The sequence below is a fragment of the Panthera tigris genome, chromosome F3, assembly GCF_018350195.1.
Source record: "Panthera tigris isolate Pti1 chromosome F3, P.tigris_Pti1_mat1.1, whole genome shotgun sequence".
Taxonomy (NCBI): Eukaryota; Metazoa; Chordata; class Mammalia; order Carnivora; family Felidae; genus Panthera; species Panthera tigris.
The window spans coordinates 25,205,425-25,230,868 of NC_056678.1; the positions used below are offsets into that span (position 1 = coordinate 25,205,425).

At 41.0% G+C, this 25,444-nt stretch overlaps 1 protein-coding gene across 2 annotated transcripts in view; it reads right to left on the reverse strand.

Moving 5' to 3' along the window:
- Positions 1–236: 236 nt before the first annotated feature.
- Positions 237–25,444, reverse strand: part of LAMC1 (laminin subunit gamma 1) — a 126,012-nt gene continuing 100,804 nt past the window's right edge. For both annotated transcript variants that reach the window (XM_007096299.2, XM_042975950.1), the window contains 15 exons: positions 20,971–21,216; positions 20,336–20,489; positions 19,593–19,735; positions 18,461–18,639; positions 17,286–17,442; positions 13,034–13,239; positions 12,528–12,607; positions 10,824–10,961; positions 9,935–10,079; positions 8,030–8,179; positions 7,658–7,772; positions 6,238–6,437; positions 4,975–5,133; positions 2,633–2,732; positions 237–1,042 (listed from right to left, as the gene is read on the reverse strand). In XM_007096299.2, coding sequence (XP_007096361.2) covers positions 786–1,042; positions 2,633–2,732; positions 4,975–5,133; positions 6,238–6,437; positions 7,658–7,772; positions 8,030–8,179; positions 9,935–10,079; positions 10,824–10,961; positions 12,528–12,607; positions 13,034–13,239; positions 17,286–17,442; positions 18,461–18,639; positions 19,593–19,735; positions 20,336–20,489; positions 20,971–21,216 — 2,429 coding nt within the window. In that variant the 3' untranslated portion in view covers positions 237–785. The remainder of the gene's footprint in view (positions 1,043–2,632; positions 2,733–4,974; positions 5,134–6,237; positions 6,438–7,657; positions 7,773–8,029; positions 8,180–9,934; positions 10,080–10,823; positions 10,962–12,527; positions 12,608–13,033; positions 13,240–17,285; positions 17,443–18,460; positions 18,640–19,592; positions 19,736–20,335; positions 20,490–20,970; positions 21,217–25,444) is intronic.

The following is a 25,444-nucleotide window of genomic DNA, read 5'->3' on the forward strand; positions in this document are numbered from 1 at the left end:
GAATATCAGAAGATGTCTATGGTGAGTGCAAGCTGCCCATCCAGATTTATCAGCTGCCCAAAGAGCTGAAAAAAGTTTATCTTCCTAGTCAAATTATTAACATACAAGAAAATGTTCAGCCTACTTCTGCAGCCTCATTCTCCTGGAGACTGTCGTAAATAATTGCATCCTTACCCGTGGATGGCTCAGTGTCCTATACTCAAAATAGCTAAAACAACTGATGATGGCTCTTGACATTCTAAATGACCAATACCTTTGGCACAGGATGTTTATTTCCTTTTGCTTAAAAGAAGGAGGGGTAGTAGATGTAGGTGCATTTTCTTTATCGATAGAGTGGATATACTGGCCATCACAATGCTACTAGTGGTAGCCAAACTTTTCCTTCATAGAAACAAGAGTACTGAGACTGAGGAGTTCTGTTGGTATCAGTGAGAAGGGGAGGGCTACTTGCTCAGCCCTGGCGGACAATGGTTCCCACGAAGCGTTTACACCGCCGTACGATACCGTAAGGTGCCACGTCCTCACGCAACTCGGAAGGGAAAGTGTGGGTAAGGGAGTGCCTTCCGTGGAAGAGAGACTATCAGATAAAACCCTTTGTTCCCGATTCATGATATCTGACTTGTTTCTTTTTAAGCTTTGTGAATTTTCCTGGTTCAAAAGGACAGTGGTGGAGAGCAGCAGAGAAGTGGGGGTCTGAAAAATGTCATCTTTGTGTTAAGGCACTCTATGGCCTCACAACGGCTCCCTGGTCGGGGGGTGCTGCCTTCCGGCCCTACGCGATGACGCTAGGGCTTTTCAATGGACGGGGTGTTGAAGCAGCCAGACGGTAGGGTCTTCTTGATGTCTTCCAGGTTGCGAATGTCCTTCATGATCTCCTCGATATCTCTGTTATAGTCCATGATGGCAGCCTCCTGCTTCCTCGCTTCATTCTCCAGGTCAGACACTTTCCTGTCTAGATCGCTGACTTTCATCTCATCTTTGGCTTTGTTCAGGGTACCTTCAATCTCATTCAGCTTGTTCAGGTCCACTGTGTCCAGCTGCCCTGTAGAGTCGGAAAGGACACAGAAGGAAACAGATGCATTCAGTAAGAGTTAGCACATTACTCCACAAGTAACTCCACTCACCTCTTCTATAAACACAGACCCCCAGCCGCCCCCAAGCAGAGTCGGCCTGCACGTGTGATGTGTAGACTGTTCGTGTTGTGCAAGGGTGTGGTCAATGCAGACCAACGACAAATGCTGACCTTGCTAAGTTAGGACAGGTCAGAGCCTATATATAAGGGATACTGGGCTGGATAGTTTTTTCTCTGAGAAAACAGTTTTTGTGAAATGCTTTCTAAATACGCAGGTGCCGTGTTTAAGACCTTAAGTCTCACTTGTGGTTTTGAAGGTCATCTGATTACGTATATAAACATAAAAATGGCAATAACTGTTATCTGTATGTCATTTTAATGCCATCTGACGAACATAAGAATCTTTAAGCTGAACTCTAAGCCCTCAGCTCTTAGATTCCAGGGAAGCTGCATTGGTTTTGGGAGTCATGTCCTGCCTTTAGGAGTTAGACACTACTTGGAGTCCTCCTATGGAAAATGGCCAGGGATGAAATGCTGAAATAATTTCAGCAAAAGCTTCACTTTAAAATTAGCAAGAAAAAGAGGTTCTTTTGGGGAGGAATTGCTTCCATAATTAATGAGAGCAGACAGCCACACGGTGATCAGCACATTACGCATACTGTACTTGATTAAATTCTCACGAGACCATCTTATGCCAGTGATTCTCAGATGTTAACTCATTTGCCCAAGTTTGCAGTTTACAAGGCAACAAAACAAAGATTCCTACCCAAGTCTGACTAACTTTAAAATCTAGCTCTTCCCACAAAAAGCTACCTCCTCTAGCTTCCTGTCATTTTAAAACCCATCTGTTAGCACATTATTTATTATTTTTGGTATTTGAGACAGATAAAAAATATACCTCCCCCCCTCACCTCCCCCTGCTCCAAAAGAAAAAGTGACCAAACCTTAAAGGCTGGCGAATTAAAACAGAATGCCTTGCTACAAAGCTGTATTGGCTGGATTGTTACCACTTTATAATGAAGGCTTGTGACAAAAGTACATCTGTCCTATAATGAAGCCTGCTCCCTATTAAACTAGATTAAAAGAGCATTTCAACATGCTCCTATTTCCTTATTCTATCAGTAAGAGAATAATCAAATAATCTGACTCTTCAAAAACTGTCAGATTATCCTTTTAATTAGCAAATGAAGAGAATTCCAGGCAATGAAGTCATCACCAGTTTAAAGTGTTCTTTTATTCTGCCACTGAAATCCTTCACTCTAAATCTTTTAAAGACACTCTGCCAGCAGAATGAGCTATTCAATGTATCATAAACATCGACCATAAATGAGCCACTCTGGCAACCTATCTTCCTAATTTTAGAAGTCCTGGTCAGAGTCCAGTACTTAGATCATATGCCACGGAAGAAGTATTTGTTGAATTAATACAACCTAAAGTCACGTTTCGGTTCACACAATACTCATGCTGTAATATCTGCTTTTGTGACAACTATACCAGACCCCAAGAACAAACAGTGCACAAAATTGAGATCCTGCCTAAAATGGCTCTCCAGCTACTTACCCAGCTGCTCCAAGAGGTCATTAATCAGGTTGAGGAGGCTGGTGACGGAGTTTTTGGCTTTTCTGGCATTGATCTCGGCTTCCTGAGCAGCCTGTGAAGCCTGTACAGAGAGAAGGACAGATAAAAACAACAGTCCCAATGGTGTGTCTTCATCTTCTTGAAATGAAGAATCAGCCCCTAATCAGCCAACAAGTCCAATTTTCAGATGCTTTTTTCCTAACTCATGAAACTATAATCTCTCACTGTAGGGTTTTTTTTTTTTTTTTGATCCTATCTTCATGGTGAAATATTATTTTTAATTCATATGACTGTCATGAGTAGGCAGTCCGCATGCCTACACTGAGTTTATTTGTATTTCAAAAAGACCAATATTATTTCCTTTCCCCGCTTTCAAGAATACACAGTATATTCATAATATAATTCATCAAGCAGAAACAAGTTATTTTTAAGGACGAGTATAAAAACTACATTTTAGAACTGAAATATGTCCTTCAGGACACTCTTAGAGACTTGACTATCTTAGAAACTTGATTAGAAATGTTGTATTCTCAAAAAATTTTCATAAGCAAGTGACACCCTCTAGAACACCCTCGCTCCCTGCAACCACACATGCTTGTGCACACACACGGGTGTGCAAGTACCCACACAAACTGGGGCAATACAATTTACATTTTTAAAATCAACCAAAGGTAAATATATTTGGGAAAGTTCCATGAAACCTGAACAAATACACTGTGCATGAGTCATGGGAAATGGCAATGGAAGAGGAAGTGTCTAAATATCAGAAAACAGATGCTCTCACAAATAAATCTAGCCAGGATATAAATGAGTGGCTTTGAGTTCCCTACCACATGATTGTTTTTCCTAGTTTTTGGCTCAAGATAATGCAACGTTTTTGGATAGAAACAATGTAGGATTTTTAAAAAGAAAAAGAGGAAAAAAACCTTCACAGATAAATGATTAATCTCTGTTGAAATCACAGCCATTCTTAGTCTCGATAGGCTTTTCTGTGTGTATACGAGGAGAGGGGTAAATGACTGCTATGGCCTGTGGACAGCGACACTACTGCATTTAACCTGTGGTCTCCAGCCTCCTGTTTCAGGACAACTGTAAGCTTTGCTCTTCTGGTTAAGAAAAATATTTAAACAAAAGTGGCTTGACGCTGTGTCTTTCAGGACTGACGTAAATGTAAGTGGGACAGTGTATGTGAGGGTGCTTTGTGTTCCTTGGAAGCTGTTTACCAAAAGAAACAAAAGATGGATCCACTTCCACCCTTTGAATTGAATCCATACCCTTCCTTTGAAGCTCATTAAGAATATATCCTTTTTCTTCTTTCACCAGTCTCTAAATCCAATGTTCTACAACCACATTAAAAATGAAATCTAGAGATGCTCAGCACATCTGAGAAACAGATATTTTTTTTTTACTATATAGTAATTTCCATTTCAGGCATAAACTTTGCTACAGAAAATTAAGGCAGTCCAAAACAAAACCCAAAAAGCACAATAAAATTAGGTATTTGCAAAGGGATGCTTCCTGATATCACTTCCCTAGAGTCTTCTTTGCCTAGATAAACAGGATCATAGTTCTCCTTTCTGTCCCAAGGTGAAAATGAGCCAGAGTAGAAAGTCTGTTTTTCAAAAGTGGAAGAAAGGTCCCTTGCTTGCACTGAAAGTGCACAATTAAACACATTCATGTGTATCATTCCTGTGATTGTAATCCGACTGAACTGAAAAGTTCTTTCTATTGTGACTCCATCAAAGTCTTTTGAAAGCAACATATAGCATAAAATAGAAAAACGGACTCTCGTTCTTCATTAGGCCATGCATTCAATAAGTTAATTTTGTTACCAACAACATCACAAAAGGTTAAAAAAAAAAAAAAAAAAAATTAAACCGGAAGTAAGTTTGGTATGTTTTGTCATCTTTAAAAATGAAACATGAGAAACTGGTCTTTGCCCCTAGAAAGCAAGTTGCTGGGGTAACAAGAGTAGGAAGGACATCAACTTTTCGTTGTACTCCTTTTGATTTTATACCATCAATTAAGCATCCCTCCAAAAATATAAATATGTAATTTTTAATGTCCTAAAGCTTCAAATGTGTAAAAGAATGTTTTGCTTTTAGTTGAGAGAAGCTTGGGGACAGGACAATTGTGCAACAACCTGGCAGGGGGTCCAAATTCTTTGTCTTCTATGTCAGCTACTAGGCCAATTCATGGCCCCCAAACGCAATGAGAAACACAAGTCAATATGAAAGAGACATTTCTTAACAAGATGGGGATCTTATTTATTGATCACCCTTCACTTTCTTCCAGAAGCAAATAGGCCAAAACAAACTGCTTACCATCCCTGCCATCATCATATCCTGGTCAGCATCATCTTGTTTTCTCTTCAGCTCCTTTTCTGCTTCCTGTAGTTGTTTCAACATATCGTTCACCTCGTTATCCAGGTCTGTAACTTCTGCAAATGTCTTTTCAGCTTCTGCCTTGGTGCTGGTAGCATTCTAGGCATAAAATAAATAACTAATGAAAAAAAAAAAAAGCTTTCCTTTTTCTAAAGTATGCTCCCACACCTTTTATAATCTGTAAAATGGATCAAAAATACAATCCAGAAAGAACAGAGCAGTAAATTATACCATATGTTGAGTTATGCTATCATTTATTTGGGTTCCAAATAACAGGAATGAAAGAAAAGCTAGCCTTACCACCTAACATAATAGCATTTTACAATTTATAAAATACTTCTGTTTGCACCCTCTCATTTATCCTTAATACTTCCTGTTCTGTTATTTCCATTGTTAGTTGAGGTCACATGGCTAGCAAATAAAACATTTACACGGTGTACATTCTCCTCCATATCACATGGATTAGACACTTTCACATTATGCATTTTTAATGCAAATGTAGCCTTGTTCTACTTGGCAATTCATCACAATGTACAAAAAGACCATGATCCCGAAATAGGAATATTTTATAAAATGTAATTAATCCCCAAACCAACTATTCTAAGCAAACTAAAAAAACGTATATGATTCTCAAACACATAATTTTAGAATCTGTTCCAGTCTCTCTTTTAAATAAAACAAACAGATTAACCGTTAAGTAGGGAAGAGGCAGCTTAAAGAGATTATTCTTTACAATGAGTAGAAGGAATCCTGGCAGTGGAAGCTAATAGGAGGGGCTCAGATACAACATCCGTCTGGAAGAGGGGCCTCGGAGTTGGACAGACTTGGCACTCTACATAAGGCTGAAAAAAATTTCAGCTGTCCATGTCAAAGAACTGTGTTTGAGAAGAGTCTGACATTTGTGTGGAAGGGGCTCTGTGGGTCCAGGAGCCATCCCCCACTCACAATACAGACCCTGCCAGTGAGACAACAGAAGAAATGTTAAAGGGCTCTTTCGATGATTTCAATGATTCTGACTCTCCCTCTTCAGTCAATGTATGTACCTATTCTACTGCCTAGTAAAAAATGAATAAGGATTTTTACTGAATTTTACTGAATTCAAGGAAGAAGCCTGCTAGGCTTCTAGGGGTCTGGACAGAACCTGGAAGATGACTAGAGAAGTACATGAGCAAAGAGCGTCTGGGAGAAGGGGGAAGCACGCACCCTTTGGACAGCACTGGCGATCCTCTCGGCCTCGTGGGCCTTGCTCTTGGCTTCGGTGGCATCCGCAGCGGCATTGCCCAGGGCCAGCTGTGCCTCCCTCGTCTTTTCATTGGCTTCAATTATGGTCTGGTTGATGGCAGGAATTCTCCTTAGAGCCTCCTCTGCAGCTGTCTTGTTATCGTTCACACGCCTGTCAAAATCTAAAATCAAGTTCAAGGAACACATTTGAACTGAACTCTCAACAAGCCAAAAGGGAACCTTTCAGGGAGCTGCAACTGGAATTTGTTTTATGAACAATGAAAGCCAGGAGAGAAAAATGAAAACCAGCATGGGCAGCCTTGAGAAGAACAGAGCACAAGGCTTCAGATTCTTGTGAATGAACATGTTTCTGGAAAGTTTATTTTCATCCAAAGCACTGAGTATGCCATTACGACCACTGCAACCAATGTTAAAGGCTGTAGTTTATTTAGTGTTTCCTACGTCTTAGCTACGGAGTTAAGAGCTTTTTGGTGTGCCTGTGATGCAGGCACTGTGTCATTTTTGTACATGAGAACTGAGGATTAAAGAGGTAGATAATTTCCCCCAAGGGTTCACAGAAATAAGAGGGGGATCAGGGATTCTAACTCAATCCCACTGACACCAGAGCCAATATACTCCACCATTATCTTGGTTTTTTATTTTTTTTTTTAATGTTTGTTTATTTTTGACAGAGAGTGAGCATGCATGCAATCAGGGGACGCACAGGGAGAGAGGGAGTCACAGAATCTGAAGCAGGCTCCAGGCCCTGAGCTGTCAGCACAGAGCCCAATGCAGGGCTCAAACTCACAAAGCATGAGATCATGACCTGAGCCGAAGTCAGACCCTTAACCACCTGAGCCACCAGGCGCCCTCAACCATTATCTGGTAAAGCTTCCATATTTATAGAACCTATGGGCTAGTTTATCAGAGGCAAGTCCAGCACTATACTGTGAACTGAGCACATGTGTTTTTTATCTTGGGTGAGGAAAGAAGATAAAAACACTGAGATGCACTTGGCAGAGAAAATTAAAAATCATCTCTATTTACCAACATGAGCCAGCTAAATAGGCATATCTTGATAACATGAATTATTCTAACATCAGAAAATTTCCTTTTTTTTTTCTCCCCCACACTGGGGTATAAAGGGGTAAAATGACATGAGCTCTGAGATTTTTCTTTGAAATACTTCAGCATAAAAAAACTAGGGTGGATGCTGGGGGATGAGGTAGGTATAGTTAAAATCATAACTGTTGAATCTAGATGAAGGATTTATGGGGTTTATTATACTATTATCTTTCATATTGTAGATGTTCCAAGAATCTCATGGTAAAAAAAAACAAAATGGAAATCGCCCTAGTGAAGAAAGCATAGACATTTACCCAATTATGTGACCTGCTCCTACCTCTCAGGTTGCTGAGGATGTCGTTGGCTTCTTGTAAGGTATTTCGTCCCTTTTTAGCAGCTTCTTCGGCAACAGCCTTGGCTGCATCTGCTCGGGCTAGGAGCTGGTCAGCAGTCTACAAACACATGGCAGATCAGGGGACGAACCCTCCAGGGTAAAGCCCTTTTTTCTCCTAATGACCAGGCACCTCCAAGCTACCACCCCGACACCTGCCCGCCTACAGCAGCTAGCCCTGGGTGCCCCACAGACTTTCCTCCGAACACCCTCGGGCTCGCTGCCCTGGGCCCTGAGGTAACATCGCAGACACAGCTTCTGCGTGCTCGGTTTCAAATTTTGCCTCAAGACAGGAAGCAACCTGCAAATCAAACCAACCTGCTGTTCGATCTTTCCTTTCTCCAGAAGCTTCTTGACTTCCAGTTCCTTCCCTCTCATGTCCTCTCTGAGGTCCTCATAATCTTTTAACTTCTGGTCAATCAGATGGTCCAGATCCTCAGCTTCCTTCTTTATTTTATTTGCCTCATTCTGTGAAAAGCAAGTAAGATTGTGACATTTTAGACAAAACAATGAAGCTGATGAAAACCTAGCCTTAGTAACTCTGTAACACTTAAGACTCAATAGATATTTAAAAAAAATTTTTTTTAATGTTTATTCATTTTTGAAAGAGTGAGAGCACAAGCAGAGGTGGGGCGGAGAGATACGGGGGTGGGGTGGGGTGGGGGGATGCAGAATCTGAAGCAGGCTCTAGGCTCTGAGCTGTCAGCACAGAGCCCAATACGGGGCTCAAACTCACAAACCGTGAGATCATGACCTGAGCCGGAGTCAGATGCTCAACCGACTGAGCCGCCCAGGCGCCCCCAATTTTTTTCATGTTTATTTATTTTTGAGACACAAACACACACACACACACACACACACACACAGAATCCTCAGCAGGCTCCAGGCTCTGAGCACAGAGCCCGACGCGGGGCTCAAACCCACGAACCGTGAGATCATGACCTGAGCCGAAGTTGGACCCTCAACCGACTGAGGCACCCTTTAAAATTTTTTTAATGTTTATTTATTTTTGAGAGAGAGAGACAGAGTGTGAGCAGGGGAGGGGCAGAGAGACTCAACAGATATTTTTAAAAGAGCAGCATAGGTCAAGATTTTTTGGACCTTTTTTCCAAAAACGGATGTATACTTTAGACACAGTGAAAGGCACAACACTTACTGTAATGAGCTTTGACAAATATATTTCCCTGTGTAACCAACTCCCCAATCAAGATATAGAATATTTCCACACCAGGAAACTCCCTTGTATCTCTTTCCAGTTAATTTCCATACCTCCCTTTTCAACAATGCAGCTGCCACTGGTCTGGTTTTTATCATAGATTAGTTTTGCCTATTCTCAAATTTCAAATATGTGAGATCATACAGTATATACATGTCTGAAGAGACCTAGCTAAACCTTTATGGTAAAAAATCAACAACACCTCAGATGTAAGAAGTGAAACTTAATAAATTTCAAGTGTATATAACATAGATATATATAATTTATACAGAACCTGGGAACAGGACTCATGACTGGAGTACAGATGCAATACTACCAATCCCCAAATATTTCACCTGCCCAACAGCATCCTGGTAAGAGTTCTTTCATTTAAACCATTTTCTTCAATTTCTCTCTTGTTCTCAAGCAGACAGTACCTGGGAGTAACACTCCTGGTGTACTGGCTCTAATAAATACAAATATATAATAAGTTGGATTTATATTAAAGATTTAGGAGTGATTAATATCACTAAAGAGTCTTTGATGTTTAATCTTTATAATCACAGGTTTTTTTGTTTTTGTTTTGTTTTTTAGAGACCGTGAGCAAGCAAGAGTGCGAGCAGGGGAGAGGGGCGGGGTGGGGGGGGTGCAGAATCTTAAGCAGGCTCTATGCTTTGCACAGAGCCCGACAGAGGGCTCCATCCCACGACCCTGAGATCATGACCTGAGCTGCAACCAAGAGTCAGAATCTCAGCTGACTGAGCCACCCAGGCGCCTCAATCATGGGATTCTTTATCTCGGTAAGTTCTGTTAACATATCTAAAACAGAACCCGATACTGCCACTGAGTTAGTTGGAGGACAGAGGAGGAAGGTACCCATGAAAATCACAGAGCAGTCAGAATAGCCTTCACCCAGACTGTGAGGGGTGCGTGCGGTGTGCGTGTGTCTGGGAGCCAAGGGTGCGTGCTGTGGAGGGTGATGGCGGTGACAACCAAATCCCTGTGCATACAGGTTGTCCACCCCGTACCTCCAGTGCTTCTGAGTCCACAGGCGTCAGCTGGGCAACGCTGGCATAGATCTCCACCGCTTTATCTCCAGCCCTTTTGGCCTCTTCATGCACTCGGGCGGCTTGCTTCTCCAGGTCCTGTGAGATGTTCTTTGCTTGTTCGTACCTAAGGAACAAAAGATGTGACTGAGTGAAAAACTGAGTTGCTTCTGGCATCTTAATGTTAACTGCATTCATTCCAGTTCAAATCACTGCAATAGAATTTCTACAACTTTAAAGAAAATGTTATTTTTAAGTTCATTTATTTATTTTGAGTGTGTGTGTGTGTGTGTGTGCGCGTGCGTGCGCGCAGGGAAAGGGCAGAGAGAGAGGGAGAGAGAATCCCAAGCAGGCTCTGCCCTCTCAGTGCACTCTCACAAACTCTGAGATCATGACCTGAGCTGAAATCAAGAGTCGGATGCTTAACTGACTGAGCCACCCAGGCGCCACAAGCAAATGCTATTCTTTAAAACCAACATAGCTTAAATTTATATTTCATCTCATTACTTCTATTTATACCATATGGTTTACCACATAGTTTCTTATTTCGGATACCTTTTAAACATTTGTAGCTCAAGTGTATTTTCTCTACTTTATGATATTTCCTCTCTTCTTTTTTCACTTTTGCAGAATTTTAAGTATCATGGCTAGTCTTGTTACCTTTCTCTGTAGTTACAGGAATTAGATCAAATAAAATCTCTGTAGCTCTATATCCCCGCTCTAATTACTGCACCATTTCAAAAGCATGATTAACAAAAGGAATCTTACTGCCTGAATGCATGCCCCGAATGCATCAGCATTTCATTTTTCATGGAAATGGTGCTGCTTGCAACAACTGAAGGGCCAGAAGCCACTTTTAAATGACACTCACTTTCTATTAAGCTCCTCAATCTCCAGTGTTGTTTGATTCTCTCCTGCCAGTGTTCTCAGAAGCAGATCATATGCCTCAGTTGATGTCTCATTAGCTGTCTTTGCCACTCTTACAATATCATCAGCTTCTTGTTTATGGCTGGATAACATAAAAGAAAAAAGGAACCATGAAACAGAACTATTTAATCGAGAAAGAAGAGAATTTAGGTAATGCTTACCTTACTATATATACAAATGCCAACGTGGGCAGAGCTCTATAAATACTGGAAAAATCTTATAAATTTGGAATTTTGCAATCATTTCAATGGGGCTAAGTTTACAATAACATTCAACAATCTGAGAAAATGGTATTTTCCCAGAGGTTATTTTCCAAGCAATATTTACCTATAAAGTTTATAGAGGCAAATGTTTATATTTCTTCAAAAAATGACTTCTAAGTATAATTATTTAAGAATAATTTATCTATAAAACCATATATCCTAGCAAGGACTCATTCATCTAGTCATAAGCACAAACCTCAGATCTAATGTTTAAGCCTTACTCTGGTTCAGTTACTACATAGTCCTGAAACAGCTTCGACTATTCAGATTTTGCACAGGCAACCTAATCACTGACCAGGAAAAGCCACCCAACACTCAATGGAAAGAAACATGTCACCAGGGAATCCAGCCAAATAATGCGAATTTTAGCTGGGTAAGTCATTAAGATTTTGTCAGCTCTAAAATTTCTATTACAGTGTCATACTGCCATATGTGGTCATTCTTTTTTTTGGTATGATAAGCTTTCTTTCAAAATTCCTGTATGAAATACACCAAATTATTTTATCTTCAAGACCTAATTATCTTAGGAGTTTTCCATATGTTTTCAGCTGTCATCTTTTAATCACAAAATCTAGCTATGAAACCATGAATGTTCCACGAACTAAATTACTCAGCTCACACATTTACATTTACAAAGAATAGAAAGAGCACATGTTAAAGCAAGAAGCTGAAGTAATCGCTTTGAACAATGAGGTTAAAATTCTAACGCTGGGCTTACTTAAGCACCATGAGGTCTGCGAGCTGGTGTGCAATGCATTCAACATTTATTGAGCACTTACTATATCCTAGACATTGTGTTAGGCACTGGAACTTCAGCAGTGAATAAGCTTACATTCTAGCAACTTGTTTAACAGCTTTTTTTTTTTTTTCAATTTAATACTCTCCTATGACTTACAGTTTTCCTACGAAACTACCTTACACTTAATAATAATTAAAAAAAAAAAACCTTAAAAAAATCAGGAATGAAATAGTCTGTTTTCTTGGGCTGATTTTCAAATGTACTATGTGTTAGTAAATGTCTCTTAAAATATGAGAGTTAAGCATTTTTGTTAAAAATTAACCTTAAAAATTAAAAAAAAACAATTAAATTCAACTGAGCTTATTATCAACTTAAAGGTTCTGAAATTAGACATCTAAAAATTTTATGGTTTTCTTTGAGAAGTGCAAATATAATTTCCCTCCAAAGCATCATATTCAAATATTCAAAGTAAATATTCTAATTTCAAAGGAAAGAGTACACATAGCCGATGACATTTCAGAAAAGAGAGCAAACTTTGCCAAAGTGGGATATGTGAAAAGTGTGTGTGGGTAAAGGAGGGACAATAAGTACACACTGTAAGGAAAGTTCTAGCTTAACCATGAAAACACAGGGATCTGGAGGTTACCGTTCAGCAAGCTTTCGTGCCTCTTCTGCCAAAAGAGTCATGTTGTTTGGGTCCCCGGTAGACTCTGGTTGAGTGATTGACTGAAAAGGAAATAAATAAAGCACTAATCTCAAAGGACTGAATTATTTAAATTTAATAAAGCAAGTGTCAAAACCAAATTTGTATCAGTACTATTTAGCAGAAAGAATGTCTCAATTAAAAGATCTTTACTTATTATTAGCCTCCTTGGCTACAGATTACTATTTGTTTTCATCAAAGGATAAGGGAAGTCTAAATTGCCTAGTGCTATAGAAGGAACAAAGCTAGAGAAATGACCCAGATGTCCTTTGGTTTTTATCCAGTTCGTGATAACTATTTAATGACAACTATGAGCAATGTGGCTTTCTTGGTCCATGACAAAAAGACATAAGTCAATTTAACTGAAGCATTCAACAGACAGTAACAGACTTGCTACAAATTACCAGGGGACTCCTACAACCCAACCTCAGACCTTCCCAATCACTCACCACATTGGCAACAGCAATCTTTGCTTTCTCAAGTTCTCGGGACGCAATTTCAATCAACTGCTCAGTGCTTTCTACCCTGGCACGTGCTTGCTCAGCCAAGTTTCCAGTCTCTTCAATGGTATTCCGGATATTCTGTAAACGGCTAATTTGGCTGGATAAGGTATTATTCAATCTCTGGAGGCGATCTATCAAATTCTGGTCTATATCTGCAATGGCAGCGCAGAAGAAAGTCCATAAATTATCTGAAGCAGGGGACGTATCTTACATGAAAGCTGAGGCAAAACCTTATTCTTCCAAACACAGATCTTTCCGATAAGCTTTTCCTAAGCCCATCGGCAGGACTGGTCAGTCTTTACTGTGTGCCCAGTTGTACCTCCACTGTTGCATTTATAACACTGTCTCCAACTGTGTGTCTGTCGGTTCCACTGACTGTGAGCTTCTCTTTCTTACTCATTCCCAGTCTTACACAGTGATTAGCAAAAAGGAGACACCCAAGAAATGTCTGACAAAGGAAAGTTTGATATTCCAGCACATGCCAGATTTAATCATAAAAATAAAATATTAAAAGCACTACCAGCTCTGAGTGCTAGACATTTTTCTAAACTAGGAAAAAACCAGGTTCAAAACAGATGTTGAAGTGTGGCCGATTAAATTCATTTTGTATTTTAGGGGCGCCCAGGTAGCTCAGTTGGTTAAGCATCCAACTCTTGATTTCGGCTCAAGGGCTCTATGCTGACCGTGAAGAGCCTGCTTTGGACCTTCTCTCTCTGCCTCTACCCCAACTCGCTTTTTCTCAAAATAAATAAATAAACATTAAAAAAATTAAAAAATAGGTTCATTTTGTATTTTAAACTAAATACAGACTTGCTGCCACCTCCCACCCCTTGGAATACCCATGTCATTTCTTTCATACTGATTTCTGCTTTTGAAGAGTTCTTCAAATTGTTTTTTAATTGTGCCCATTCAGCCTAAATCTCATACCTATGTCCTAATAAATCAAAAGATAAATATAAGCCCATGCAAATATGATTGGCACTGTCAAAACTCGCACGTGTCCTAAGATTATATTAATACACATTATATTAACACACATATTAGTATACATAAGTCCTACGCAAAATTGACCAGTTCTTATTTCAACATGATGTTCAGAGTTGGCATCTAAATTTTCCAAGGAATGTGAAAAAGAGGAGAGGTCACGGTTAAGATCAATAAAGATGAATACAGGTTTGGAAAACAGCAACCACGTAGGCAGGGTCACCAAATACTCATGCACAGTTGGTGTGGTGCAAAACTCTTGCCTAACTATAGACAGTGACCCTGCTTGAATGATCAACCACTTCTTTAATAATCTGAAGATTTTTAAGAAAACAACAAAAGACAAAGTGTCGAAATCACAGAAAATCATTTAGACTTAGGAAGCACAAGCAGCCAATGAAGTTATAAAAGCCCCTTCCCTTTAGACATTCAGGAATGTAACAGATACCAATCTCTCTGGCCAGCTTGAGAGAAACAACAGTAACTGAAAAGGGAATAGATAATGCAACTGGTAGGATCACTTCAAATGCCTTCAAATTGCAAAACCTAGTTGCACCATATAATCTCCTTTTAAAGCTGCAGAATAAACACAAGTTTAAACTACAAATAAACACTCAGGGATGGTCTGAAAGGATAAATCATTGTGAAGATATTCTTGGCTAGTTTGAACCTAAGTAAGAAAGGTCAGCCAGGAACTCCATGAAACCAAGCCTTAGTGGGAGCAGACTTTAACCCTAGCCCGGCTATGGTGCTACCCAAGCCCCGGGAAGCAGCAGCCCATTATGTTCCTGCCTTGCAAGTGGTTCACGGGGAGGCATGACGGCCATGGCTTCTGTCAAAGCTTCTGTCCAATGGGATTGTCTGCTCTAATAGAGGAAAGGAGGCAGTCAAGGCCAGAGGAAGCTAGACCTAGCTGGGGCTGCACTAAGATGCGATCAATGCTGGCTGACCCCCCTTTCTTGCCTCTTGACTGCTCCCATGTGCTCCTGGTGTTGGCACCCCAGCTCTCCAATGGACTGATCAACAGTTAATGATAACTCTGCATTCAATTCTTCAATGAGTATGGCAGTATTCTTCAATGGGAATTTGTTGTTTCAAGAGAATACATTACAGGAAAAATGTGTGCCAAAAGGTTTTGCCAACAAATGAACATACTAAAAACGCAAAGAACAGGAATAAACACAACAGGAAACATTTAAGTTCTTCTTATTCTATGTTTAACACTTAAAATGTACCAACACCACAAAACACAACTAAAGTTAACAAACTATTGACCTCTTTTTTTTTTTTTTTTTTTTTTTTTTTTTTTTTTGAGAGAGAGTGAGAGAGTATGCAAGCATGAACAGAAGCAGGGCAGAGAGAGAGAGGGAGAGAGAGAATCCCAAGCAGGCTCCACACTGTCAGTACAGAGCCCAACACGGGGCCTGAACTCATGAACTGCAAGGTCTTGACCCGAGCTGAGACCAAGAGTTGGATGCTTAATGGACTGAGCCACCCAGACGCCTCAACTTATTTTTAAATTTCTAAAAATTTACCTTATAGAACGATTTCTGGACTCTCATATAAAAATTCAACAAACTGGCCCAAACCAGATGCATCCAAATTACTTCCTTCCTCATTAATTTTATAAAATCAAAATTATATACATTAGGGATATCTACAATAAGAAATAAGGACTATATTTAGTTTCTGTTGACCTGTACTCTGATAGGAAGATTCTCTAACTCCAAATGGGTAGATTCATAAACTCAATGAAGAGGTCAATCACTGTGGTTCCAAATGTACTAATGTTAATGCACATTTACTATGAGTATCTGTGAACACCTGTACCTCAACGATGGGATGCTCTAGACAAAAGTGACCTTAGCCAGATGGGGAACACTTTGATAGAAAGAGCAGTATCTTGTTCATGTTTTCATTAACTGGTGTTTAGCACAATGCCTGGTATACTATAGGCACTCAGTAAATGTAGAAAAGCCTTTGTCCAAATTTAGAAAAAAAGCTTAATTCAGAGTAAGAAATAAAAATAAAACAAGGGTGCCTGGGTGGCTCAGTCAGTTGAGCGTCCAACTGCAGCTCAGGTCATGATCTCGTGATTCTGGGTTCGAGCCCTGCATTGGGCTCTGTGCTGACAGCTCAGAGCCTGGAGACTGCTTTGGATTCTGTGTCCCCCCTCCCTCTGTCCCTCCCCAGCTTGTGCTCTGTCTCTCTCAAAAATTAACATTAAAAATTTTTTTAAAAACATTAAAGTGATTTTTTTTAAATGTTTTTATTTATTATTTTTGAGACAGAGAGAGACAGAGCATGAGCAGGGGAGGGGCACAGAGAGAGGGAGACACAGAGTCCGAAGCAGGCTCCAGGCTCTGAGCTGTCAGCACAGAGCCTGACGCGGGGCAAAAACTCACAGACTGTGAGATCATGACCTGAGCTGAAGTCAGATGCTTAACCCACTGAGCCACCCAGGTGCCCCTAAAGTGATTTTAAAAGTAAATATTTTAAAATAACTTTTTCTTACTTTCAAAGTTTTAAAAACTCAAGTTCCTTTAAAGTCAATAAAGTATTTTGAAATAGTTTTCTAAATCTTAAACCAACTCCTTCTCTGCTTATGATCAGATAAGCTGACATAATCAGCTTATCTCATCATAATATGGTACAGATAATGTACAGAGAAGTGACATAATTGCAAAGGACATTAAATACACCACAGTATAAAATGTACTTTACACGATGTCATTAGAACATTTGTTCACTTATTAAACAGAACAGTCAATACTTGAAGACTACACTTTTTCCTTATGAGGGTCCTAAGGAAATAAAGCAGTGCATAAAATAAATTCTGACTCACTAGAATAACAGAAAAAATCCAAGTTCAAATTTTCTACTTAAAATAATGTACACCCAAAATGCATACCTTTCATGATTTTTAAAAACTGTTTTAAAACACTTTGTAATAGAATAGATTTATAAAACACTTAGAATTTTAACATCTAATAGTTTCTGATGTGTTGGGAGAACTCTTTTCACTTGCTGTATCCAAAAACATTAAGTTGACAAGTTCTTGTATTTTCACAGATGGTTTGAAAAAATTCATATTCTACAAATAGTTTAAGAAATCGAGAATTTTGTAAAGCTGTACTAACTAACCTTGAACTAGGAGCCACGTCTAAAGATTGGGCTATCTGGCAGAAGTTACCCACTGTTTAAACATGTATACCTTTGACATCCTGGGCCTCTCGAAGGAGGTCCATAACTTCTCTCTCTGCTTCCTTTAGCCTGTCCTCAAAGGCTTGATCTGTCACCACCTCTTCCCCAGTTCCAAGGTTTGCTATGAGATTCTCTAATTCCTGGAGTTTCATTCGATGATCAGCAACCTGCACATGATGAAGAACATACAGAGAACCCAGCTGGACTTCCTGCAGGAACAATCATCAAGGGGCGCTCTATACACACGCAAGTCTACACACTCCACCTATGTCCACTTTTGAACAGGTAACACAGGTGGTTTTTCTTTATTGTTCTGGCTTCCAGAGAGAAACTATCAAGTCTATTCCTTTGACGTTAAACACTACATGTGGATGATTCTCCAGTTCTGACCTCTCTCTTAGGTTTTAAATTACTTTTCTGATACCTCCACTTGGCTCTCTGATAGGTATCTCTCAATTCAACATCCAAAACTATACTCTTGATTTTCTTCTCTTAAATCTGCTCTCCCTGAGTCATCTCCATCTCAATAACCAATGCCTCCAGCTACCTTACTTTCCCTGTCCTTGCCCCCAAACACACATACTTATCCAATTCAATCCAGGCTTCCCTTTCTACCCCACTCCTGACCATCATTCTTCACATAACAGCGTGTTCTTCTTAAAATATGAATTGGATTTCCTAGCTTAAAACCCTTCAGTGCATTCTCCCTGGATCTGGAGTAAAATCTAAGGTTGACATGGTGCAACATGAGCTATGTCCACCAACCTCTCCCGTCTTCTCACAAACCAGCCCTCCTCGTTCAGGAGCTCCAGACAACCTCCACGTTTGAGGCCTGTGTATCTCATATTCCCTCTGCCTGGAACAGCCTACCTGTCACTTCTCATTCAGCTTATTCCCTCTTATTCTTCAGATCTCACCTTAAATAAATTTCCTTAGAGAGGCCTTATAGAAAGTAGTTCCTCCAGTTACTGTCTGTACCCTTTCTGGTGCTTACCTCAGTTAGTACTTTTCTTTCTTTAATTTTTATTATTTGTCTCCCAACTGGAACATAAGTCTTGGAGGACAGGGACCATGTCTACCTTGTTTACCATCTGTTCTCCAAAGCTAAGTGCACAGGAAGCACCTCTTCAATGTCTGCTGAGTGAGTGAATGAGTGAACGAGTGAATGCATGGTGGACAGCTTACCTTATCCTTCACCAGCCGGTAACACGCTGGACATTCCTGGCAGCCAGGCCGAGACCGATTGTAGAAATAGTTCTCTTCACACTGGTCACAGCGATTTCCCACAAAACCTTCTCTGCATTCACAGCGACCATCGTCTTTGCACTGGAGTGAAAGAGATCCCTCGGGATGACAGTCACATGCTGCAGAATAAAGGGAAGAGAGTACATGACAGGGAAAAGAAGGAAGAGTGAGTTCTTTTAACTCAGATTGATATCAATAAGGCATTATAAGTAGACATTTTTTTAAAACCAGGCCAAATTATGAGAATTTGAACAGTTAATTCTACTTAGCAGAGAAAACAGAAATTTTTACAGCAAAAGTGAGTTTCAAAGTAAAATGTACACCCCTTGGAGGGGGCACATTTTATGTTACTTAATAATTATAGAAATTAGTCTACTGAACTAGTCAGTGCCCTTTTTTGCACTTCAAGAATTCTTCTCTACCTTCATCTCTCTGCTGTTTAATGCTTCTCTCACTAAGGATCTAGAAAACCCAAATGCTAATACTTATTTTGCATTATTTTATAGTTTGTTTACTTGCTTTGTTCTCTGAACTGGGTCAATGATTTATGCTACATTCCACAGGAGAAATGAAGGAATTCAAAAAGCAAAGCACCAAAGTGTTCTGAGGCCTAATTCCAGGCAAGTGTTTATGCCAAGGAGAAGCAGATGTTTAGATGTAACTGAACCAAAAGGGCCCCAAGGGTGGGAAGGAACTGCAGCCGGTAAGTCGACCAACAAGTTGTGAGCAAAGTCTCTCACCATTTCATTATCTGCTCTCAGAATGCGATCAATAAAAATTTTTCATTAAGCACAGTGGGAAAGTCCAGTAATCAAAGGGAGACTCCCCTCAGAAAGACAAAAGACTGGAGAAAGAATCAGAAATGATATAAAAGAAGATGTAAATAAGGTGGCCGCAAAGGAACCCGAGAAGCTCCCAATCCCCAGAGTATGAGACAAGGCTAATATTCATTGATGATGGCTTAGGTACTGCCCTGACTGCAAGCCATGGGGCCAGACAGAGGCTGTCAAAGTCTGCAGTTCTAACTGGCATTAGGAAAGACTTTGAGTTCTATGCCCCCAAAAGTCCTTACGTTTGCAGCCTTCGGGTCCAAACCCGAAGTGGTTGACCTCACAGCGCTCGCAGTGCTGACCCGTGATGCCAGGCTGGCACTCACACTGGCCACTGCGGATGTCACACTGTCCATTGGTGGAACCCAAAGCATGGCAGTCACACCTGAAAATGAACACACAACATTTCTCAGGCAAGAAAAACGGACTCTCAGCAAACCTTCCCCCCACCTCCGTTCAGCATAGAACTGATGTAATCTGTATTAGAAAACAGAATGTAAAGGGCTATTAAGACAAAATGTTATGGGCTATTAAGCGCCTGAGGTTCAAGTAATTTTCAGGGGTTCTACTGAGAACCTCCTTTTCTAACCTAACCCACAAATACAGTTATTTCACTGCTAAAACCACTACAAAGTGGCTCTCCAACCTGGCACCGCATATGTACTGACCAAGAGCTTGGAAAAGAGCAATTCCCAGGCTGCAAGCCCCAGAGGACCTGATTCTCAGTGCGTCAGAGAGCACCATGTGATTTACTGTCTTCTGTTGCTCAGGTGATTCTGACACAACTGGGGAAGCTTCATTCCACTCTTTTCTCCCATTAGCTTAATTACAACTGTCCAGGATTGCCTCTAAGGATACTCTGCCTCAACTGGGCACTCAACTCCTGAACAAAATCAAGGCTACCGTTACATATAGCTCAGAAAAATTCACCTCTCCCAATTAAAAAAGCAAAGATTACTTCCAGCAAAGGCACCTGGCATCTCACCTCTCGCAGCCTTGCCCACTCTGCAGGTTGTAGAAGCCGGGGTCACAGGCCCCGCAGTCCCGGCCAGTCACGTGGGGCAGACATTCGCACTGCCCAGTCACAGGGTTACAGCCTCTCTGCTGCTTCACGGTTCCATAGGGATGGCAGTCACAGGCTAAGGGGGGAAGCAGAGAGCAAAAGATGCAAATCGCCCGGGAGAAGGACTAAAATGTAAACAATACAAACAAACCCTTTACACTTCAGTTGAACCAATACAGTAGCCACTAATCACCGTTGGCTGTTGAGCACCTGAAATGGGGCTGGTCTTGAGATGTGCTGCGAATGTGATATACATCCCACATTTTAAAGACTTAGCGTGGGGAAAAAAGAACATACATCTTGATAATTTTTAATTCATTAGTCACTAAAACGATAGTATAGTAGATGTGTTAGGTGAAATAAAATGTATCATTAAAATCAATTTCACCTGTTTATTTCAACGTGTCTATGAGAAATTTAAACTACGAGAGGTTCACAATTTCTATTGAACAGTGCCTTGTTAGACCAAACAACTGGAAGTATTTAAAGAGACCACACATGAATCCTCAGAACACATGAGTACAACCGTGACAGAATCTGGCCGATGGCTAGATCACCTTTGCATTTGTCTGCTGGATTGGGGGCCAGGGCATTTCCAAAAAATCCATCTTTGCATCGGTCACAATAGAAGCCAGCAGTGTTATAGATGCATTTCAGGCATTCTCCTGTCAAGCGATTGCAATTTCCAACGGCATTGGGATCGATGTTGTCATTGCACTGGCAGAGGCGGCAAAGCCTCACAGGGCCATTTCTCCCCAGAGGGTCTCCAAAGTAGCCATCGTCACAGAGCTCACATCTTTTACCTGGACATGAGACAAATCTGATGTTACAAGAGAAGGGCCTTAGACATTTCTGGTGCCATTGGATACAAACAGTCTGGTCACAAAGATTCTAGTTTAACCATCAGATGTGAGGCGGCATGCTGCAGCTGACAGGGCACCAGCCCAGGAGAAGCTTCTAGACCTGGGCTGCAGTCCTGGCCCTGTGCCAGTATCGGCTGAATGACTCCAGGCACACCTCCATTTTGTTATTAGAAAGACAGGACCCGCTCTGCCCATTCCACATCACCTGTCCTGGGGACTAACTGAAATCACGCATTAAAAGTGCTTTGTGGGGCATCTGGGTGGCTCAGTTGGTTAAGCATCCAACTTTGGCTCAGGCCATAATCTCACAGTTTGTGAGTTTGAGTCCCGCATCAGGTTCCGTACTGTCGGCACAGAGCCTGCTTCAGATCCTCTGTCCCCATCTCTCTCTGCCCCTCCCCCCTCCCCCTTTCTCTCAAAAAGATAAATAAACAAACATTTAAAAAAGTACTTTGCAAATGAGTCAGGCTCAGGGTTTATTAACCTCTCCAGTCCCAAGGGATGGCACATTCATGTTTGTTTTGTTCATGATATTAAAACAGATGAAGGGCCACTCGATATCTTAAGTTTCCCATACAACAGAGTAAGCAGGACAATTTTCTTAAAAAAGTAAAAGGTTTGTGCTAATCCTTGTTCGAGCAGTGTCAACTGGTACAGAATCAGAGTATTTAGAAGATAACTTAAAGAGATCGTCATTTGCCACCAGCTTCTATTATAGCTAAGGGAACAGAGAAGTTAAGTAACTTGCCCACAACCAAACAGTTAGAATCCAGGACTCTTTCCACCATACTAAACTCACTTCTCCTCCTCTTTTCTTTTCCATTTCTCCATTATCATTAGCTCAAGTTGGGTTCTTGATATCTTTGTAGCTAATAGGGCCTGAATGAGCCTAAATTGTTTGGAGAAACAAAGGTTTGTTCATTTATTCATTTAACAAGCACCTGCCGAGCATCTATTACACAGACACTGTTCTAGGTTGTCAGGATGATGTGGTGAACAAGGCGGACAAGATCTCCACTCTCACAAAGCTTATGCTGCAGCTGGGGAGACCAATCCACAGACATATAAATAAAAATGATTAGTTCAGATAGGGATAAGCATAAGAAAATTAAAACATTTTGAACAATATGGCAGAGTGACAGGGCAATGGCTACTTCAGATTGGGTGGTTAGAGAAAGCTCTGTAAAGAGGAGATATTTGGGATGATAATGTAAAGACAGGAAGAAAACAGCCATGATAATATCCAAGGGAAGAATGTGCCAGAAAAACAAGATGAGCTTATAAAAGGAGTAAGAGCCAATCATGTAGGTCACAGTAAAAAGTCTGGTTTAAAGTGATATTCGAGGGTTTTTGAAGTGATGTGACCTGAAATACATTTAAAAAGGATTATCCCAGCTGCCATGTGAGAGTGGACTACAGGGCCACAGAGTGAGAGAGGCTCATTAGGAGACCAATTAGACCATTCCAGGTGAGAGAGGGCAGTGGTGTAGACCAGGGTGGTGGCAGTGGAGGCAGTGAAAAGTGGTCAGATGTGAGACAGACTCAATCACACGTGCTGGCTGACTGCTTCCAGGAAATGAAAGAAAGAATTAAAGATAAGCCTAGGATTTTAGCTTGGGCAACTAGGTGGATGTGAGTATTTTCATGCAGTTGAACAAGATTGGGAAAGGACAGGGTTGGGTTAGAAAAAAAGAGAAGAAATCAAAGATGTAGCTTGGATATGCTTAAAAATGCCTTTAGCCCTGTGACTCAAGAGGACAGCAGAAAATGAAAGACACATTCAAATTAGCAAGACCTAAAGACAGTTTAATAAACATACTCTCTACACAAGTATGGGTGTAAGGAATCCCTGAAGAGAGTGTAGCACCTGTGGTAGTGACTGTCGGGCTCCATGACCTGGGCCTCAGTGGGTGGATGGAGGGAGCAGCTAACCAGAGTCTCACATTAGAAAGGGTGGTCTGGAAAAGGCTGGCTGTAACTGAGAACCTTGATTAAGGTCACCAGCCTCAAGGACCCTATGGAGAGGAGGCCTTGGAATAAATACTCTGCCCCCACCCCCATCCCCGACCTCCTGTATGTACTTCCTGCTGCCTGGACACAAATGGAGGGTCCATCTGATGTGGTGCACACAGGCCTTGTCAGGGTGGAGAAGAATAAAGAACGGATGTGAAAGGGCAAATGGAAGGCTTCCAGCCCACCCGCCAAGTGGAGACGGCAAGTAAGTAGCTGCCACTCAGGGGAGAGCACAGTCGGGGCTGAAGACGCAGATTTTTTTTAGTAAGCACAGAAAGGCTTTTGAAGCCTGAAGGACAAGACTCGTTCACCTGAGGGGAGAATATAGATGAGTTGACATGGAAGTTTTAGGCTGAGAACCAGAAGTGATCAACAGAGACTCCAGAGGAGAGGGAAAGAACGAAACCCAAGAGGGGGCAGTGTCACCGAAGGCGAGAGGGGAAATGTGTGGGGCAGAGCGAGCAGTCAACTGAGTCCAGTGTTGCTGGGAGACGGGGTCAGATGAGGACTGAAAACTGACCCCTGCATTTGGCAAATGGAGACCACTGATGAGGTGAACAGAAACTCTAGCTGGGGGTGAGGCAGGAGGGGAAGGAATGAAACACTAAGAGAGGAAAGGAAGCTTCTGGTCTGTGATATACATAGTTACCAGACCCTCACCCAAGAGCCTTCTCCAGACTAGGATCAGAACAGCATTTCAGTTTTGCTTTTTATCAGATAATTTGGCTATTCTAGATATGATGTATATTTAAAATGCCTTGAAACTGGTTTTGAATACAACAATTAAAAAAATGACCTAAAACAGAGGTGCATGGTAGCCCAGGGGAAGCTTTCACTCCAAAATATCTCCCAGCAACGTGACAGCTAACCCATCCCCTTTTGTCGCGGAGTCCAGGATGTAGGTTCAAGTCCTGGATGGATTGCCTACATGACTCTGGGCAAGTAATGTACTTTTTTGGGCCTTAGTTTTTCCTTCTCATTCTGTCCCCACCCTCGGGGAGGTGTTGCTCCTTCACCTCTGGCCCTCTTACGTGAGTTCCTTTGTCTGAACTAACCACACTGTCTAAAAATTATCTGTGTTTGCCTCCACACTTTTAGCTCCTGAAGAGCAGGGACCATCCCTAATTCATCTCTGCATTTTCATTCCCAAAGCCAGGGACTCAAATAAATGTATTGAAAAAAGAATATTATTATTAATTTACCCCAAAAGATCATTTTAAAGATGTTGTGAAGAAGATCTCATCTGTGAAGATCTCAGGGACTATCAGTAGTTATTTCTATTCTTCAGTAGCCTTCTAAATGAGGAACACCTTACCCTGCATCTGCAATCTCTATTCATCATCCAAAAAATATCTGCATTCATTCAACAAGTATACATGTCAAGTGCTATTCGGGGTGTCAGGGATACAAAAATGAATAAGACAGACAGAAGTCCTTGCTCTTGTGGAGCTTAAACTGGGGTGAAGGAGAGGAAAGACAGACAACAAACAAATGAATAAACAGAAAAATATCAAGTGGTTAAAAAGCACTATGAAAAAAGTAAAGCAGGAAATAGGACTAACGAGCAATGGCATTATTTTTCACAGGGTCTGGGCTGTTTTTCAGGTGGACCTCTACCTCAATTAACATCCTCAAGAAGTGCTATTGCTCATCTCCTTCAAGCCAGGTGATAACTAAGAAGACAAAGAAGACGAATGTATTTCACAAGTCTTGTGTGAGAGGCATCTAGTTATAGACTAACGGGTTTACAACATTTTGCAAGATCTCCTATATTACACTCCATCTCTCCATTACGTATCCCAAGTCGTCTCAGTGCACCATTTGTATTATTCAGTACTGCCATGAATGAACACCCCCAAATGCTTAGCTTAGTTTTATGCTTGCAGACTACCCAATGGAACAACAGAATGAGCAAAGGGATCTCTCGTCAAAACATTTTATCAGGTACATCTAAGTATAGATTCTAAGCAAGTGGGATCTTGAGCTATGCTGTGGCAGCAGAGTAAAGGGTCTTAAAAACCTGAGGTGGTAGTGCGGGGAGGGTTCACTGAGGAAAGCCTTCCTAGGGAAGTGAAGTTTCAACCCAACTCCATGGAAAAGATTGGAGTTGGACAAGAAAAGTGAGGTTTGAGTGGAAAAAAGTGGAGTAAGGTAT